The following is an 18,070-nucleotide window of genomic DNA, read 5'->3' on the forward strand; positions in this document are numbered from 1 at the left end:
TTTGTTTGTTGGAACGCAGCTGTCCAGATCCTCTGTAGCTGCCTTGTGGTAGATTTCTGACTGTCAACCAGTCCAAATAATTAAAAGCTTGGTGTCTGTGAGGGTCTGTTGGTGTCTTTGTGGGTCTGTTGGTGTCTGTGAGGGTCTGTTGGTGTCTGTTCCCTATTTGTATTCATATTTTCATATTCATATTGGATTGAAAGGTAATGGAAAAACGCATCAATTGACTTATAAGTAAACTGTATGCTGTATTTCATTAAACTCATGATGCACTTTTAAAAACACATGACTAAGTACTAAACCACAGGATGAGTTTTATAAATATGGCAGGATGAGTGTAATATATTTAGCTAAACTGCTGAATATGGGGGAAAAATGTGGAGCCATATGAATGATTCTTGGACAAAGGATGCCGTGTTTCCTGATTCTGTTGCTTGAGGGGACACGTGTCCCAGCTGCACAGTTGCCACCCAGGTGGAAAAGTCACGGGTACACTGTGTTTTGGCGAGTGACTGGAATGATTCTGGGCTCAGCACGGAATGTCCCTAACCCTTATCAGCCTGGCAAAGGCCCTGCCCATATCACACCAAGATAAGAGGGAGGCAAGCCTATTAAAAGGCATGCGGCTCATGGACTGGGGTACATATTTAGGATGGCACACTGGTGGGGGGGGGGGGCAAAAAAAAGAATGGGAGCTAAAAATGATACCACTTCCACACCATAGAAAACAACATGGTGAGCTCATGCTGAAAGTAATTTTGTGAAGCTTTCTTTCTGCTATATTTACTTTAAAGCTGAAATATTATGAATCATCAGGTCTGCTCACCTGCAGGGGCGAGAGAGAGAGAGAGAGAGAGAGAGAAGGTAATTTACCTGAATGGACGGTCACTGTACTTCTCTCGTCAGACTGCTGCGGATCACTTTCCTGATAAGGAGCTTGACTTTGTCCCAAAGCCATAAAATCTCAGCCTTGAGGTTCCAGCTCATCCATGCTTCATGATCTTGCCTGCCGATCTCATCTAGGCATCAGATTCTCATCACAGTAACCACTCACCGCCGTGGCATAACTTTGCAAGCATTTCCTTATAATAGAGTTATTTCTCCTCTCCACTTTCAAGACTCATCTGCTTCAGCGATGCCTTTACTAGACTATACCACTCCGTCAGCCCTGAATGATCTTAATGTCACGCTTTCTGCTTCATTGGATTCCATTGGGACTGATAGAGTTTTGGCTGCCAGTATTATAAGATATGATGAGGAAGCCTGACTTGAGGTCATTGGTGACCTGATTAAGTTTTGGAAATTAGCTCTTCGACAGATTTAATAGGTTCTTACTTTGTTGACGATGGTATGTAGTCCTTGCTTCTGTACTGCTTTACACTTGTACCTGGGCTTTCATTGGAAGTTCAGCGTAACTGCAGATGTGCCTGTCTGGTCACTCGCCATATGTTTGTAATACGCTATTCGCTGCACTTCTATGTCGCTTGGGATAAAGCATCTGCTAAACGGAATATATGTCAATGTAAAGTGATATTTGTAACTGAGTTACAACCAAGAGATTGATACATGGTTTAATATCAGGAGAAGAAACAACGTAATCAACAGTAATCTAAAATCAAGATGTCTGGAGATACAGAGAGGATCTTTTAAGTATCGCAGAGGGCGACTCTCCGGTTCAGCTTTTCGTGGGATTTTCCCGGATCTCTTCTCAGGAGGGAAAATCTGAGCAGTCTAAAAAAACACGAGTCTTATCCTTTTGCGGTCGGATGTCAGACACCTCATGGATGTGGGTTCACATCCTGTTCTGTAATCTGGAACGAGACACAAGCAGAACTGCTGAGGCGATATATGCAGCTCGGAATACCGGAGGCTGTTCTAGGCCAAACAGGTTGCCATGATAGAACTGTTATATTGGAAAAAGAATGAAGAGAGCAGGATTCTTCACACCTCTGGTCAACTCAAGGTCATCGACGGCCCACTGTGACCTGCATAGAAACTTGTGAAGGCTAAGGAATGTTTATTAACACAGCTGAAATGCAATGACGCAGTTGATTGACGGGATTGATAGTGGGAGATTGTCTTCCTGAGCTCGGTACACAAGGCGCCAATGTTGGCCTGATGTCGTGGAAGATTTAGCCTGTAGCATCTTAGATGATGGTGTCATTGAATTATGCAGTCATCTAACCCTGCTTAGAGGGCCCTATATCTACCTGAGAATATTGTTTAACTTTGCCCACTGCCTCAGCACTGGTCGATGTGCACGTGTCCTATTTGAACAGTGTGGGGAACTTATGTTTATACTTTAGTTTGACTGTTAGACCAATTATGCAATAAAATATTTTCTTCCTTGGTTGGAAATTTCAGTAACACTTTATTTAAGCCAATGTTTTTAGTCATTTATAGACACATTCATAATGCATTATAATGCATTTGTAAAGCATTATAAACAAGGCTATAAATATTTATAAAAAAGGCAAAACACATAATAAAGGCATCTATGGTGCATTATAGAGGACACCTTCATAAGGCAGTCATAATCCTTAATAAACATGGCTATTGTCATGCCCTGCTCGTTCGCTCCTCCAGTGTGCCACGCCCCCCTTGTTACCTCGTGTTAATTCCCGATTGTGATCACCTGTTCCCTGTTATTTCGGCTTGTTTCATGTACTGTATATTAGTCCACGTCTTCCTTAGTTGGGTGTCCGTCATTGATGTTCTGTGCGTCGCTGTCTGCCCTGTTTCCCCCGAATAAACCCTCGTTTCCCGCAATCCTGCCTGCTGGCCTCGTCCCTCGCCGCTTCCTGCCTGCACGATCGCCGCGATCTTAACAGCTATAATGTGTTATTCCTTTAGATAAATATTTATAGCCATGGTTATAATGCTTTATAAATGCATTATTATTTGTTATGAATGTGTTTATAAATTACTAAAAACATGGCTTTAAAGTGTTACCAAAATTTCTATCCCACCTCTTAATCACTTCATGGGACTAATTGGATGCTTGCGGATCAGAGCCGACTCTCTCTGCCGTACCTCAGCACTCCTTGATTTTCAGTGCCGTCCACATCTGTTAATCATTCCTTCTCAGTAAGATCTCCGCACGTTAATACGTATCAGGCGAGACTAACGCCAGAGAGGTCAAGGTTCCTTCTGGGGCTGTCTGTCCGGAGATTAAACGTGAGCTGGGAGATGTGTCTGCATATCAGCTGGGGGTCTCACCTAGCTGGGACACGTGTGGCCATTTTAGGGCATTTAAGGAGCTTTTTGGGCCTGAATCACTGGGGAGAAGAGGTACATCATCCCACAGTGTGTCTGAAGTGGTGTGTTTTTTCACATGCTGAATGAGGATTGAAGATAAGAAGACATGGACCCAAGCTGTTGTTCACCATCTAATGGCTGGAACAGGTCATTGTTGGTTTATTCCTGTTCATCCTTCCGCCTTGCACTCTTGCACACGCCCAAATGGCAGTTTGGAGATGCTGATTCCCATAACCGTGTGTTCTTGGACTGCGGGAGTCAGTCATTGTAAGCACATCAAACCTGCACGACATGAAGAGAACACGCAAACTTCACATGCACGGAACAGCATCTGTGCATTGACACTGTAATGTAACTGGACAAGGCACTGATTGACAAAGGAATGTTTAATCTGTAACTGTTTCGAATAGTGTGAACTTAGTATAGAGTTAACAACAGTATTCAAGAGAATTTTATGGTGCATTTTTCTATGAAACCTGCACCATGCTTTCTGGATATAAATGCAAAATTGCAAAGTAGTACATAGTCCAGAGACATTTTTAGTGGCCTCTGATATAGTGAAGCCAACACAGATCTATTAAGGTGGGAAGGGTTTAGGTGAAACAATGGTAAATGCCCCCCATACTACCTCACTAATGACGTGGTTTACATACATTATCTCATATGCATCTGTGCATTGAAACACACTGACAACAGGTAACCATCACCTTCTGCACCAGGAGATCCCCAGGAACCATGAAGCTGCAGCTGCCCAACCCAGGTCTGGAGGAGCGGATCCTGTCCCACCAGGAGCTGGAGAAGATGGAGGTGGAGGAGGCTGGGGACAGACCCAAATGGGACAATAAGGCTCAGTACATGCTGACCTGTGTGGGCTTCTGTGTGGGTCTGGGTAACGTCTGGAGATTCCCCTACCCGTGCCAGAGTCACGGAGGAGGTAAGAAGGGGGGGGGGACTTGTTACCAAGCAACAGATGAGGTGGTTACACATTTCTGCTTTGTATTTGCGTTAAAGGCTTTGTGAGTGACAGGGGCTGTGATGCTGCCCTAGATTAGTGAATGTTCCTGGGATCACAGTTACTAAAGATTTTGATAATTTGTTTTCTCCGAGCAAGGAAATTTAACCCAACCGAAAAAAAGGGTCAAATCGTGGTAATTATGGACTAGTAATACACAAGTTCCTGAAAACGTATGTTAATAGTTAAACAACACAATGTTATAATATATTACATATCAGTGAAATAAGGGGCAGTTATTTCAATCTCTTTGCACGAAGTGCAAATGTGCACAAATGTACTGAAAGCACGAATGAAAAAAGAATTCATAGTTTTTCTGAAGGGATAACACTTATGTATATTTAGCTGGAAGAATAATAAGATGCAAGTAGATCTCAATAATATTTTGCATTATTTGACACTATTCAATAATGATTTACGCAAAACATCTTGTTATACTAACACATAACCCAATAAAAAATTCAGCCTCTGTGGGCACGGCCAAAATTCGACAGCCGACTATATTTATATTTACCACATGGAGAAGTAGGCATGTGCAGATTAACACCTGTGTAACACACTTTGGATCTCTTACATGTGGGGAAAGCAGACAGAAAACCAACTGAAATAGACCCAAAAAGCCATTTTAGGTAGCATCAGCCAAAGGTGATGAGTCTCCCAACGTCATAGTTTGGCCATGTGGAAAAAATGCTGAGGATTTGCCGGCTGCACCAAATCTACCAACGTATGGGTGTGAAATGTTCTGGCAAGGTGCATCGTTAATGGTTTGTGCTAAACACTAGGATTTCTTTGTTCTTCATGAACAAATCCAAACAAAGGTATGCAGTTGATTCAGAACTCATGCGTGATTTAGTATGTTTAATGTTACGACCCAAGTTGGACTCCTTATATCAAAAAAAAAAACCCAGGATCACAGAACGTACTGTAGCTTTTGAGCTGGAATCTCCAAGGCTGACATGGTATCATCTCCGCTGTTGAAAGAGCAGGTTGCTCTGGATAGAGGTCACAGGAAACGGTTTTCCAGGAGGATTATTTCAGCGACAATATACCTGTGTGCAATATCCAGGCAGAGTCGTTCTTATCAGTTGGCTGAAAAAAAAGCTTCCATCAAAGATAAAAAGTCTAGAATGGACTTTCGACACGTGCCATGACAATAAAAATGAGTTTGTACACTCGCAGATAAGGATGGACAAGTCTGCATGAATGATCTGACCACCTTGGCAGAAAGGACACTTATTCTGACACATCAAGACAACAGTTTCTTTGGAAAGTGTGAAAAGAATTTCTTTGAACTGGCTTCTTGGTGACTAGCCATGGCAAGTTTACTTTTATCTGTCCAGTAGTGGCACATCTGATGTTATCAATAGTCACCTAAATTTTTTAGGACCCTTGTCGTTCAGGGACCCTTGGAATTCTCCTAACTGTCCCCCCTTTATGGCGCCCCCTGCCTGTCAGTGTATAAATGACTTTCTTTTATTTTCGGCTAAGGTTTCCCACCCTGGACAAGCTTCAGTATCCACACTGTATCTACGCGACAATCGTCATCCTGGCCTGGACACCCGGGGCAGCGATTCCTGCCACAGCCTTTGCTTAAATAAGAAGGCACTGCTGCTTGAGGGACAATAAAATACAGATGAGCCTGGAATCAGTGTAACTGCTACTTATTAACAGTTTATATTCCATGTGTTATTGTAAGGATACAGACATACTGTACAAATGACATCATCACCCGAAAGGTACAATGACAAAGAATTCACTCAAAGGCCATTTTCTTTGCTGTTGACACTGTGTAAGTTGAGGTAATATTTGCTAAGGGAAATAGATAATCTTCTGGGGTGCTACTGTTTTTAAAAATATTGTAAGTCAGGCCTTAGTTGATTGGTGGTCAGACCAGAATTTCAGCAGATAGTCAGGGGATCAAGGATATGGTGTTGATTACCAAGGTTCAATATCCCGAACGGTCACAGCCAAATATACAAACTTATTAGCAAATGTTATTTCTCCATTCATCCTGTCTTTCCATCCTGTGTAACTGCTTATGCAGTACGAAGTCGAAGTGAGCCGGGATTCAATCGCAGCTCATTTTCCATAGTTATGTAATAAAGAAGTTCTGAGAACAATGTAGCTTAAAATTATATACATAAAAAGTCATCTTTTTTTCTTCAAATGCAACATTAAAGTATTTTTGATTAAATCATTTTGCCGCAATAAAGCTCTTTTTAACCTAAAATCCCTGAATCATTCAACCAAGCAGTCAAATTTTATTTTACATAATCCCAAGTAAGTTATTGAGTAATTGCCTTGACGGCAATTTACTGTTAAACATCATTATAGAAGTATGTTCATATCATTTCTGCTTTGTAGACAAGAACTATATATCACTATATATCACTATATATCACTTATTTAGCAGATCCAGATCCAAAGCAACATTTCGGGAAATCAGGTTCAGTCCATTCTTGGGGCCCATTAACGGGTTAAGGGCCTTTTTCAAGGGCCCAGTCATGAAATTATTCTGCCAGTTTTGGGATTTAAACTGCCAACCTGCTGATCACGAAGATCACAAAAGTCTCATTAGTCACTGGACCGCACACCCACCTCCAAAGTTCCACACGGTTTATAAACACATATGGAAACATAAAACTATGCAGCATAGCAATATATGTATTTAATTGGGCCTGACAACTTAATTATAACATTCTTTAAAAATGGTGTTTGGTGTGTTTGCTTTTTATGTAAAATTGGGATTATAGATAAGTTGCTGCTTTCTCAAATGTGTTTCAAGCTCACTAGCCCGACCGTGAGGGTTAGCTATTAACTCCAGTTTCACCTTCAGATGTGGAGAAGGTTTTGAATAGCTTCACGTCAGGTTTAGCTTTACTCATCACACACCAACATGACAAGCTACATTCAAGCACAAGAAAATCAATGTTTATACATCCATGTCTCAATTTTACTTAATCATTGACAAGATAATTTATCTTGCCAACATTTTTCTATAAATATAATTATACAATCCTTTCTTTTATATATTTTTATATATATATAACATTAAATATAATTGATGTATTTTATATCTATATAGTATGCATTTGTTTGTTTGTTCCTATTGTTTATATGTAAATCACTTTCAATTGTTTGCAGCAATATTATTTTTCAACGGAAACAGTTTAGTTTGTGATTCGACAATGAAGGGCCCAGAATTATGCCTTATTTCTGGGAAAATCAAAATGAGTGAGTGAATGAGTGAAGAAGGCGTGAGCATCAAGGAAATAAACAGGAACACAAGGAAACAAGCTGGGAATGTGACACCCACAACCGTCAAGGCATCAGATCTGCACCCCCTGGCTTTCTTTCAGAATATTAGTTTAAAACCCCTAACCTTTGTATACTAAAATGTTCTTATTTGTTTGTGTTTATAGTAACAAGGAGCCAAGTCTATGTATCATTTCATTTTACAAGAGCTACTGAAATCAATAATGATGTGTTATATTTTGGTGACATGTATTAGTTATTACCCTTCGGCAATAAGCATTATTACATTTCACAGCTTGAGCAATATCACTCGTCTATTCTCCTCATTACAGGGTTGTAACGGCATATCGTGGGCTGTTGGGAGTTAAAACCAACCCAAAGGAAAGAGAGGAAGATGTTGATAAGCATCTAATTAACACAGGATGATTCTGCATATTCGCCTGTTCTAAACGCCCCCATATAACCAGGCACACAAAATTCTTATCAAGCAATTGGTTTTTATAGAAAAGCCATTTGGTAAGAAATAGAAGCCTGGTCACATCCATAATCAGCGCTCACCTTCCTATCCAGTGTCCTGCTGACAAGCTACAAAAAAGTGATTATGGAGATAAATAAAAATGTAAAGATGGTGGGGGGGGGGGAGTCAGATGCTAAAGGTCACTATAAATACACAGTGACTTTGCACTCGCAGTCAGAGTGACATCGGCGCCGAGTGAGGCAGGTAACCATCACCTTCTGCACCAGGAGATCCCCAGGAACCATGAAGCTGCAGCTGCCCAACCCAGGTCTGGAGGAGCGGATCCCGTCCCACCAGGAGCTGGAGAAGATGGAGGTGGAGGAGGCTGGGGACAGACCCAAATGGGACAATAAGGCTCAGTACATGCTGACCTGTGTGGGCTTCTGTGTGGGTCTGGGTAACGTCTGGAGATTCCCCTACCTGTGCCAGAGTCACGGAGGAGGTAAGATGGGAATGTTGTTAATGAGCAATAAGGAGGTTTTACTGAGAAGCGAAGATGGTACAACGGCATCAATGTATACAAACAGGAAAATAATGCTGCCTGGCATTAACCCTTTACAGGAGGTTACACATCTGCAAATACTTGTGTACTTCATGTTCTCCGCATCGTGTTTTCCATTACCCATTTTTATGGCGTGCGCAAACATTGTGGCTATTAGCACAGAACGATTAGACAGTAAATCACCCAGCACCCTTTTTCGAAGAACCGATAAGCCCATTTTGACACACCTCTAAATGTTTAAAAGTGTCACATGTGCCATGACTGAGTGCTGCTGTTTTTTTTCTCTCAATTAATTATGCGAGTATGAAGATTTGTTACAGCCTGCAGAACGCAATTATTAAATTTTCAGGCAGGAAGCAGATGTTTGAGGAAGGAAGCAATGTTCACTGGAGTGAAATCAATTAGCAAACGGCACTGAGATGTAGTCAAGGGCATCAGATGTGGTCTGTAATACACTGTGACATAGTCAAGGGCATCAGAAGTGGTCTGCAATGCATTTTGATGTAGTCAAGGACATCAGAAGTGGTCTGTAATGCATTTTGATGTAGTCAAGGACATCAGAAGTGGTCTGTAATACATTTTGATGTAGTACAGGGCATCAGAAGTGGTCTGTAATGCATTTTGATATAGTCAAGGGCATCAGAAGTGGTCTGTAATGCATTTTGATGTAGTCAAGGGCATCAGAAGTGGTCTGTAATGCATTTTGATGTAGTCAAGGACATCAGAAGTGGTCTGTAATGCATTTTGGTGTAGTCAAGGGCATCAGAAGTGGTCTGTAATGCATTTTGATGTAGTAAAGGGCATCAGAAGTGGTCTGTAATGCATTTTGATTTAGTCAAGGACATCAGAAGTGGTCTGTAATGCATTTTGGTATAGTCAAGGACATCAGAAGTGGTCTGTAATGCATTTTGATGTAGTACAGGGCATCAGAAGTGGTCTGTAATGCACTGCGATGTAAACAGGGACACTTACTGCTGCAATGGGAGCCTGGCTTTGAAAGCCCAGGCAGGATCCTTGGTACTCTCTATCATAGACTAAACCTACCCCTCAATTGTTAGTTTACTAGTCCTAGTGTGGACCAACCAGGCAATTAATGTCATATCATGACACTCATGACCAAACCACTATGAGCTTTAAAGTCTTTTCTTGTATCTCTAAGTCTCTAAGTTTCAAAAACAAAAACAAATTTTATACCAAATAAAGCATATTTAATTTAAATCTCATTTGTAATACAAATTTCAATCTGTATGCATGCCTCTATAATGGATGGATTTTGCCTTATATGAACTCTTTCTTTTGTTATTCTTCATAATAACATATTAAGAGCACGTTAAACACATGTTAACATTTATTGCGGGTTTAGACACACTGCCAGGCTGCAGTGAAGTTCTTCTTAGTGACAGCAGCCAGCTTTCAAATGCAGCTTGTACACTTACTTGTCTCACTTCACCTCCAGTGGAGGGTATATTTTGAGATTAAAATCTCAGGATTAAATCTCTGGGTTCAGCAGTGCTCCCAGGGTAATCAGTATCCAGAGCCATTTTTATCTGCTTGATGGGGAAAACCCTTTATTATATATACAGTAACTGTGTGGTAACCATTATGGTAACCAGATAATGCATGTCAGTGAGGACAGTTTGAGCTGCTTTAAGCAACAAACTGAAAGGCTCCTCTGCTTGGATAAATAGTCCGGTTCTTCTTGTGCTTTTACTTGTTTGTTTCCTTGATTGTAAGACTCATCCAGCTATTTCACATTAACGCTAGTCACACATGCGTTGTGTCTGACCAATCAGCACACAGCAAGAATTCAGTGCTTAAGTGAAATCTAGGTCCTTTTAAATGAAAGGTCAGTTTACAAATTCTGTCCTAAGTGTCCCCTTAACATGCTTTATCTGATCTGTCCCTTGCTGGAAGACAGTAAAAGACAGGAAAAGGGAAACTCTCTACCCACAAAATACCATTTACATTCAGACATTACTGTGTTCTCCATGGAAGAACCCAGAGTTTTACCGTGGTTTCATCTAATTCAAGGTTCCCATGCATTAGTACCCAGAAGATTTTCAGCCAGAAGATCTCTGCAAATGCTAGCGAGCACACAAGTTCCTGTACAGATATGATGACCTTGACAAACATTATGCAATGGTATCCTGTGAATATAGATAGCTTAAATAGCTGATAAGCACAGCATGCAGAAGAATCATTACTGACGTTATCCTGAAAGAATTTACACCTTCACCTACAGTGCAATGAAATACCAGCCATTGAGTTTAACTCAATATCGGTTCCCAGGTGCGTTCATGATCCCGTTCCTGATCCTGCTGGTCCTGGAGGGAATCCCCCTGCTGCACCTGGAGTTTGCCATCGGCCAGCGACTCAGGAGTGGCAGCGTGGGGGTCTGGACGGCCATTCATCCCTACCTCACCGGTGTGGGTGAGTCCAGCATGTCCAAGCCAGCTATGATGCCTCATATCTTAAGGGTTTGGGCTGCCCTCACTCTCAGATTTTGGGCAGATTGCTCCCCATTTTTGTTCCAAAGTCCGAAGACATGCACAATCTGATAAACGATGCTTGAAACTACGTCAGCAATTCCTGAACTTTATGGCACACAGGAATCGCATCCATGTTCGTCTCCTTCCTGGTTGGACTGTATTACAACACCATCATCGCCTGGGTCATGTGGTACTTCTTCAACTCCTTCCAGGAGCCGCTGCCATGGAGCCAATGTCCTATCAATGAAAACAAAACAGGTGCCGTATTACAATACTGGTTTAAGAACAATGGGTTCATTTTTATTCGGTTGTAAAAACATGCAAACAGCATGAATGTCGCCCCCTGCAGGCCTGGTGTCAGAGTGCGCCAGGAGCTCCCCAGTGGATTACTTCTGGTACCGGGAGACCCTCAATACTTCAAAAGTCATAGAGGATTCTGGGGGCCTGCAGTGGTGGATGGTCCTGTGCCTGATATGTGCCTGGACTGTGCTCTATGTCTGCTGCATCAGGGGCATCGAGACCACTGGCAAGGTAGGGCTCCCATCTCAAAAGCCTAAGAATCACACACAGGTCTGATATAATTGTTTCAAACACATGCCCTTCTCCTCAGGCTGTGTATGTGACCTCCACACTGCCATATGTGGTCCTCACCATCTTCCTGGTTAGAGGACTGACTCTGAAAGGTTCAGTGGATGGAATAAAGTTCCTCTTCACTCCAGATGTAAGTTTTTCCCTGTATTCATTTTATGGTATTTTATATGCATAGAACAAAAAAAAAAAGTTCAGCATGGGACACAACAACAAAGTTTAACTGAAACCTAGAGCTCTAGGCTAGACCACCTTTGTCAAGTCCAAGACCAGGACTAGTTGAGACCAAGTCAAGACTGAGTCCAAAGAGGTTCAAATGACAGAGACGGTCAAGAGAGAGAGAGAAAAAAGAGTCCTCTTTGAGACTACTTACTTACCTGTTTGTAATTTTTGTGTGATGCTAGAGACACAGTATATTTCAATATATGCTAGAGATGCGGCATGTTTTTGGCCAAAATGCAAATGATGAGCATGGATTCATCACAAAGATGAGTTTTGGCAGGTATATGATTGATTACCAGCCAGCCAATGTTAATGCCCTTTTCCAGATGGATTTTGAATGAACTACACCAATGTCCATTTTCTTTTAAAGTATTTTGTTTTAAAGGAGGAGTTACTTGAGAATTAAAACATATATTTTAAAAGGCAACTGGACTCGGTCGAAACCAATTAGAATATTTGCCAAGACCAATGGCCAAGTTAAAGACTGAGTGCGAAAACGAACTAGTCCAAGACAAATCTAAACCAACAGAAAAATGCCTGGAGACTGTATCCCAGTACTACAGCCCCAGTGCTAACCCTTAGGGGGGTGGGGCAGGTTGGATTCCTCCCCCAGTCCCGTTTGAGCAGAGTTCTCCTCTTGTTAGGCATCTCTAAATTACCTATAGTGCGTCTATAGTGAGTCTGTGGATGGACTGGCACCCTATCCAGAGTGTCGCCCCGCCTTGTGTCTTGTGCTTGTGTCAGGAGGCTCCAGCTAGACTTGCCATGGCCCTGCAGAGGATGCATGGATGTAGAAATTGGAAACCCAACTTTTGTAGACCTTGGTATCTCATCATTTGGAGATTAGATGACACAAGGCACCGAGGTACATCTAGTGAAGAATAAGAGAATGTTAAATGATGACAACTGATTACATAACATGATAAGAAGTCATCTGCTCACTTGAACGTCCATTTAGCCAAGGAAAACTAGATGATTTCTTTGTAGATTTCAACAGTTAAGCTGGTTGTATCTTCAGACAAAATTGACAGCATATGACATCATGTGATGCATAATCACTGTGGTAATCGCCATTTTGAGGCACCACCTGTGCAGGGTTCCTAGGTCGAACTTTTTCATTTGTTCTAATCCCACCCACTCTCCATGATTGGCTGACATAAATATGCATAAAGATGCCCATGGGTTGGTCATCGGGACTAATTAACCCTTAGTGTTAGACACAACGAACCAACAACAAACAGAACAAGAACAGGCACTGAAATACATACAGATAACAAGGCTAACAAGGGGCAGGTGTGAACCATAACAAAATCAACCAATCAGTACAGGCATGAGACAACAAGAAGCAGGTGGAATAAATTACAACTAACAAACACAAAAACTGGGAAACCTTAACAAACACTAAGGGTTAACAACACTAGGAAAGACTAAGAATATAAGTTAGCAGAACAAAATTAAACAAGGAAGTAAACCTAAAACAAGAACATAAAGCAAAGACAATCACAGGCGCAGAGGAAAACAGAAAACCAATACATTTTAAATAACAGGTGAGGCTGGCCTCTGGTCAGCCTTGAACTGATGACAGGAGGGATTCAGCATCTGAGCCACTCGCTCAGACCAGGGAGCAGGGAAACACACTAGGGACATAGGACTATAAGACAGAGGGAACAGGATGGTCAGTGACACCTGCTGGCCAAACAGGGATAAAACAAATGGGACAGGGCCAGACGGGCACCGACCCTGACAGTAGCGTGACAGAATGAACAAGCTTGTGGCATCTTTATGCAGCAGATTGTTCTCGCTGGCGAGTAAAAGCCTGCTTGTCATTCCATTTCATTTCTTAAGCGCTACCTTCATGCTTATATGCTGCTCCTCAATCCATCCAGGTAGCTGAGCTGGCGAACCCAGCTACCTGGCTAGATGCTGGAGCCCAGGTGTTCTACTCATTCTCCTTGGCCTTTGGGGGTCTCATCTCCTTCTCCAGCTACAACTCAGTGCAGTAAGTTATCATGATGAGGCTATGAACATGAATCACATTTCAAGTAATGCAGTTATACAAAAGGATGGAAATGTCATCTAAAGAATACATGTAGAGATTGTGGTAATGTAGGGATGGCATGTTAATATTATGGAGTCATTCTTTTGTACAGTAACAACTGTGAGCAGGACGCGGTCATTATTTCCATAATAAATGGCTTCACCTCAATCTACGCTGCCACCGTCATCTATTCCATCATTGGATTCCGTGCCACCGAACGATTTGATGACTGTCTTGGCGGGTACGTGTCTTTGTTTGTGATGAGGATAGAGCAGCTTTGCAGTTTAATTAGACTAATAGAACAATGCGGGAGATCAGGTCGTATCACATTTAAATGTATTTAATATCCTGCTCTCTTTATCTGTCTTTTCTAGGAATATATTGGCATTGATGAACACATTTGATCTTCCTGAGGGAAGCATCACGCAAAGTAACTATAGTGAAGTTCTGCAGTATCACAACATGACGTCTCCAGATATTATTCAAACTCTGAACCTGAAGACATGTGACTTGAACACATTCCTAAGTGAGGTACAATAACAACGTTTTGAGATCATGTGTTCACCCATCTTGTAACTGCTTATTCTGGTCTGTACCATTTCATACCCCTGTGTTTCATTAAAATTTTTGGTCCAGAATTGAAATTAGCCTGTTTCATATGATAAGTGGTATTGTAGAAAATGAATGAGGCTGAAACTTTTTCTTCAATGAATATTATTACTTTACGTAGCAATTTTTATTTTTTTAATGCAGAAATAGCATTCTATATAAATAGCATATCTAGCTAAATTACAATGCATCCATTGGGTTCACAACAAAGTCAGCAGTGTATAATATTAGCACTCTGGTGTTGCACCCTTAGGGTGTCGAGGGCACCGGTCTGGCCTTCATCGTCTTCACAGAGGCCATCACCAAGATGCCAGTCTCTCCACTGTGGTCCATCCTCTTCTTCATCATGCTCTTCTGTCTGGGGCTGTCGTCTATGTTCGGCAACATTGAGGGCGTGCTAGTGCCTCTGCAAGACCTCAAAATCATTCCCAAAAAGTGGCCCAAGGAAGCCATCACAGGTGAGTGTCCCAAAACCCAGTGAACATCCATGCAATGTTTAGTACTTCAGCTTTATTCTCATACATCCTTTCAAACAGAATCACAAATCCAATTATGAATGTTTAACCTTATTATGTTTTCATATATATGTTCCAGGTTCAATATGTCTGGTCTCCTTCATCATAGCCGTGATATTTGTGCAGAGGTCCGGTAACTACTGGCTGGCTCTGTTTGACAGCTTTGCTGGTTCTATCCCATTACTGATCATCGCGTTCTGCGAGATGGTGTCTGTGGTTTACATCTACGGGATAGACAGGTAAGTCCAGCCCACTTCTAACTCCAGATAAAGATTCTGTTCAATCGTAACTAGCTGCACTGAGGGATACAAATGCTATGGAAAAACAATCATTTTTTTGTGTTTGTGTTCCCTAAGGTTCAATGAGGACATCAAGTTCATGATTGGCCACAAGCCCAACATCTTCTGGCAGTCGACATGGAGGGTCATCAGCCCATTGATCATGCTGGTCATCTTCCTCTTCTACTTCATCACCAAAGTCAGTGCAGAACTCACCTACATTGTCTGGAACCCTGATTCGGTATGTGCAACAGCAGCGTTTCAAAGTCATGCTATCTTTGGTCTCTTAGCCTATGAAATTAATCAGCGAAAATCCATTTTGTACAAATGTGTTACTAATGAAAATCATAATAATTTTTATCATAACTAGCTATTTTTTTTAGTGTCAACTGACCGGCTGGTATCTACAAATTAAGGCAAATAAAGTTAAATACATATATTTAGCATTTTTCCTAATGATAATTCTGTTGCTAAATTTTTTTTTGCAACATAAATAGAATATACATAGACAGAAACACCAAATTGAGATAAAAACTTGCCAAAGTCTATCACGATGTTTGGCGAATCAGTGCTGAATTACTTTTGTTTATTTTCAGCCAAGCTTTCCCACCCAGGAGAAGATTCCGTATCCAGGCTGGATCTACGCAATAATCGTCATCCTGGCCGGGGTTCCCAGCACAGTGATTCCCGCCACAGCCTTGTTTAAATTCATCAGGAGGCGCTGCTGCTCGAGGAGCAATGAGCACAAATCAGACTCTATCAGCACCATCTCTGATAAAGTACAGATGAGCTCGGACCCATAGAAACCAGCTGAATGTCTTAGTGAGGCTCGATAGCCAAAAGGAGACTGGAGTGTTTTCAGAGACTTGTCATCGGAACAGAATGGGTTCACAGGAAGTTTAAAAAGTCACAGAAATTCACACAATAACAAAGGAAAATTTACTGCGGATTTATTCATTAGCGGCTGATTTTAACGAGGCTTTTATTTTGGTAAACTGTGTCACATGCTTATTACTCATTTTGAGTATTTTTATAACACGATGGAAAGATAGATAAAGACTAAACATAGACCATACGTTATTGCTGTACCTAAAATTTTCTGTGTATCTTCTTCTGTTATAGTTTAGTTCAATTTAAAGAACTATTTGGACTTTTCCATGGAGTATATTATGTTGATTATTTACATTGTTACTTTTCTGTCATTCTGAAGTAGTTTTTGTAGCTAAGATGAGCCAACACTGTTGCCCACTGCTGTCCTGGCACTGTTTGATGGACATAAGATTGAAAAGAAGACCGGCCCCTACTACAGGGGTGGGGGGGTTCATTTTCCAAAGACCCTAAAAAACCGGTGACTGGCTCTTTAAGTTGCCTTTTTAGTGTGTAGCAATGGCCTGGTGCCTAATCAGAGATGTGCACCAACTTCAATCCTAAACTACATCTATCCCATCCATCTCCTATACCCACTTGTCCTATTCAGGGTCAGGGTTGGAGCTGGTCCAGAGCACAACCCAGGATGGGCACACTTACGCACCATTCATGCCTATGGGCAACTTGGTAACTCCAATTAACCTCAGAATGTCTTTGGATGGTGGTGAGAAACCAGAGCACCTGGAGGAAATCCCACGATGACAGGGGGAGAACATGCAAACTCCACACACATGGAGTTACGGCAGAGACTCAAACCCAGGTCCCAGCAATATGAGGCAACAGAGCTAACACCCTACCTCCTCATTTCACCTCTTATATTAATACATCCTTGTTAATGTGAATTAAAACCATTTGCTAAAAACAATCACTGACTTTGGTACTTCATTTTCTTTATAAGTATAGAAAAAGCTTCCTTTTGTTTAGTTTCTCTAAATTGTAAATCAAGATCTTTTTCACAAATTGTTTCTTCTTTAATGCTGTTGACTGGCTGTAAATGAGTCCTCTGGTCTTTGTGCTAAAGGTCGCTACAGACACAGAGACGCCACACTGACAGGGAGCCAATTTACCAACTTACCAGTACTGGATGATAATGAACAAGAACCTGAGGCTCGTTTAAATGTTTTAGGGTTAATCATTACCAAGTTACTGTTATATCCTCACCTTTTTAGTGAATATTACGAAACTGGAGGTTAATCTCATGGTTGCCTCAGCAGTTTCGAGCTGCATGGTTTGAGGTCAGAACAGTAGTAAGTATGGTAAATTTAGGAGTCGTTTGGCATGTATGCATGCTATCTTCATGCGTCTACTTTGCACAAGACCATGTGACAAGGGCTGGACCATGTCTATTGGGGGGAAAGCTTCCTTCTTAGGGGCGAGGGGGGGATAGAAAGGCAATCAACACAACCATGAAAAGTCAACAAAATTCAAACAGTAATTCGGATACTATTTTATAATCTAAGATCACATTTTTTGCCACCAACAAAGTGTTTTATTACTGAGCAGCAAAAATCTGTGTTTTGTCATGATTGTCCAAATCTTCTCTGCAGAGGTGATAAGTTTAGGTTCAGAAAGTATAAATCCAGACCAAGATTTTGTTTCATCCAACCAGCTGAGTGTAAAGAGTTACATTCGCTCAACTGAGTTGGTTAAAATCTTGGTCTGGATCTGAACCTGAACCTTCTGCTCCTTTGTTTGTCTAGCAGCAGCTGGGTTGGGATCCAGAAGTGAAAATCTCACGTTATTTATGATGTCATAAAGTCACATTAATTGAGTCCCATGTCCACGTGTCCGGAGATATCAGTGTTCAAGTACAAAGACCTGCCGATTATTCAAGCAGGTGATCAGGTTTCAAATCCCCAT

At 41.5% G+C, this 18,070-nt stretch overlaps 1 protein-coding gene across 1 annotated transcript; it reads left to right on the forward strand.

The window, feature by feature from the left end:
- Window positions 1-8,219: 8,219 nt before the first annotated feature.
- LOC140581922 (sodium-dependent neutral amino acid transporter B(0)AT1-like) lies at window positions 8,220-17,075 on the forward strand. The gene is made up of 12 exons (XM_072705798.1): window positions 8,220-8,484; window positions 10,834-10,974; window positions 11,154-11,291; window positions 11,383-11,564; window positions 11,644-11,754; window positions 13,730-13,842; window positions 13,994-14,122; window positions 14,256-14,412; window positions 14,744-14,948; window positions 15,085-15,244; window positions 15,362-15,524; window positions 15,880-17,075. The coding sequence occupies exons 1-12, from the start codon at window positions 8,286-8,288 to the stop codon at window positions 16,084-16,086; spliced, it is 1,905 nt and encodes a 634-aa protein (XP_072561899.1). The 5' UTR covers window positions 8,220-8,285; the 3' UTR covers window positions 16,087-17,075.
- Window positions 17,076-18,070: the final 995 nt, after the last annotated feature.

This window comes from Paramormyrops kingsleyae, chromosome 23, assembly GCF_048594095.1.
Source record: "Paramormyrops kingsleyae isolate MSU_618 chromosome 23, PKINGS_0.4, whole genome shotgun sequence".
Classification (NCBI taxonomy): Eukaryota; Metazoa; Chordata; class Actinopteri; order Osteoglossiformes; family Mormyridae; genus Paramormyrops; species Paramormyrops kingsleyae.

What these genes read in the sequence shown, in the direction of transcription:
- LOC140581922 (XM_072705798.1), top strand. Translation starts at nt 8,286, where the DNA reads ATGAAGCTGCAGCTGCCCAACCCAGGTCTGGAGGAGCGGATCCCGTCC. An exon ending in TTTGATGACTGTCTTGGCGG is followed by an intron (nt 14,123 to 14,255) that starts GTACGTGTCTTT and finishes TGTCTTTTCTAG; the next exon opens with GAATATATTGGCATTGATGA. An exon ending in TGAACACATTCCTAAGTGAG is followed by an intron (nt 14,413 to 14,743) that starts GTACAATAACAA and finishes TTGCACCCTTAG; the next exon opens with GGTGTCGAGGGCACCGGTCT.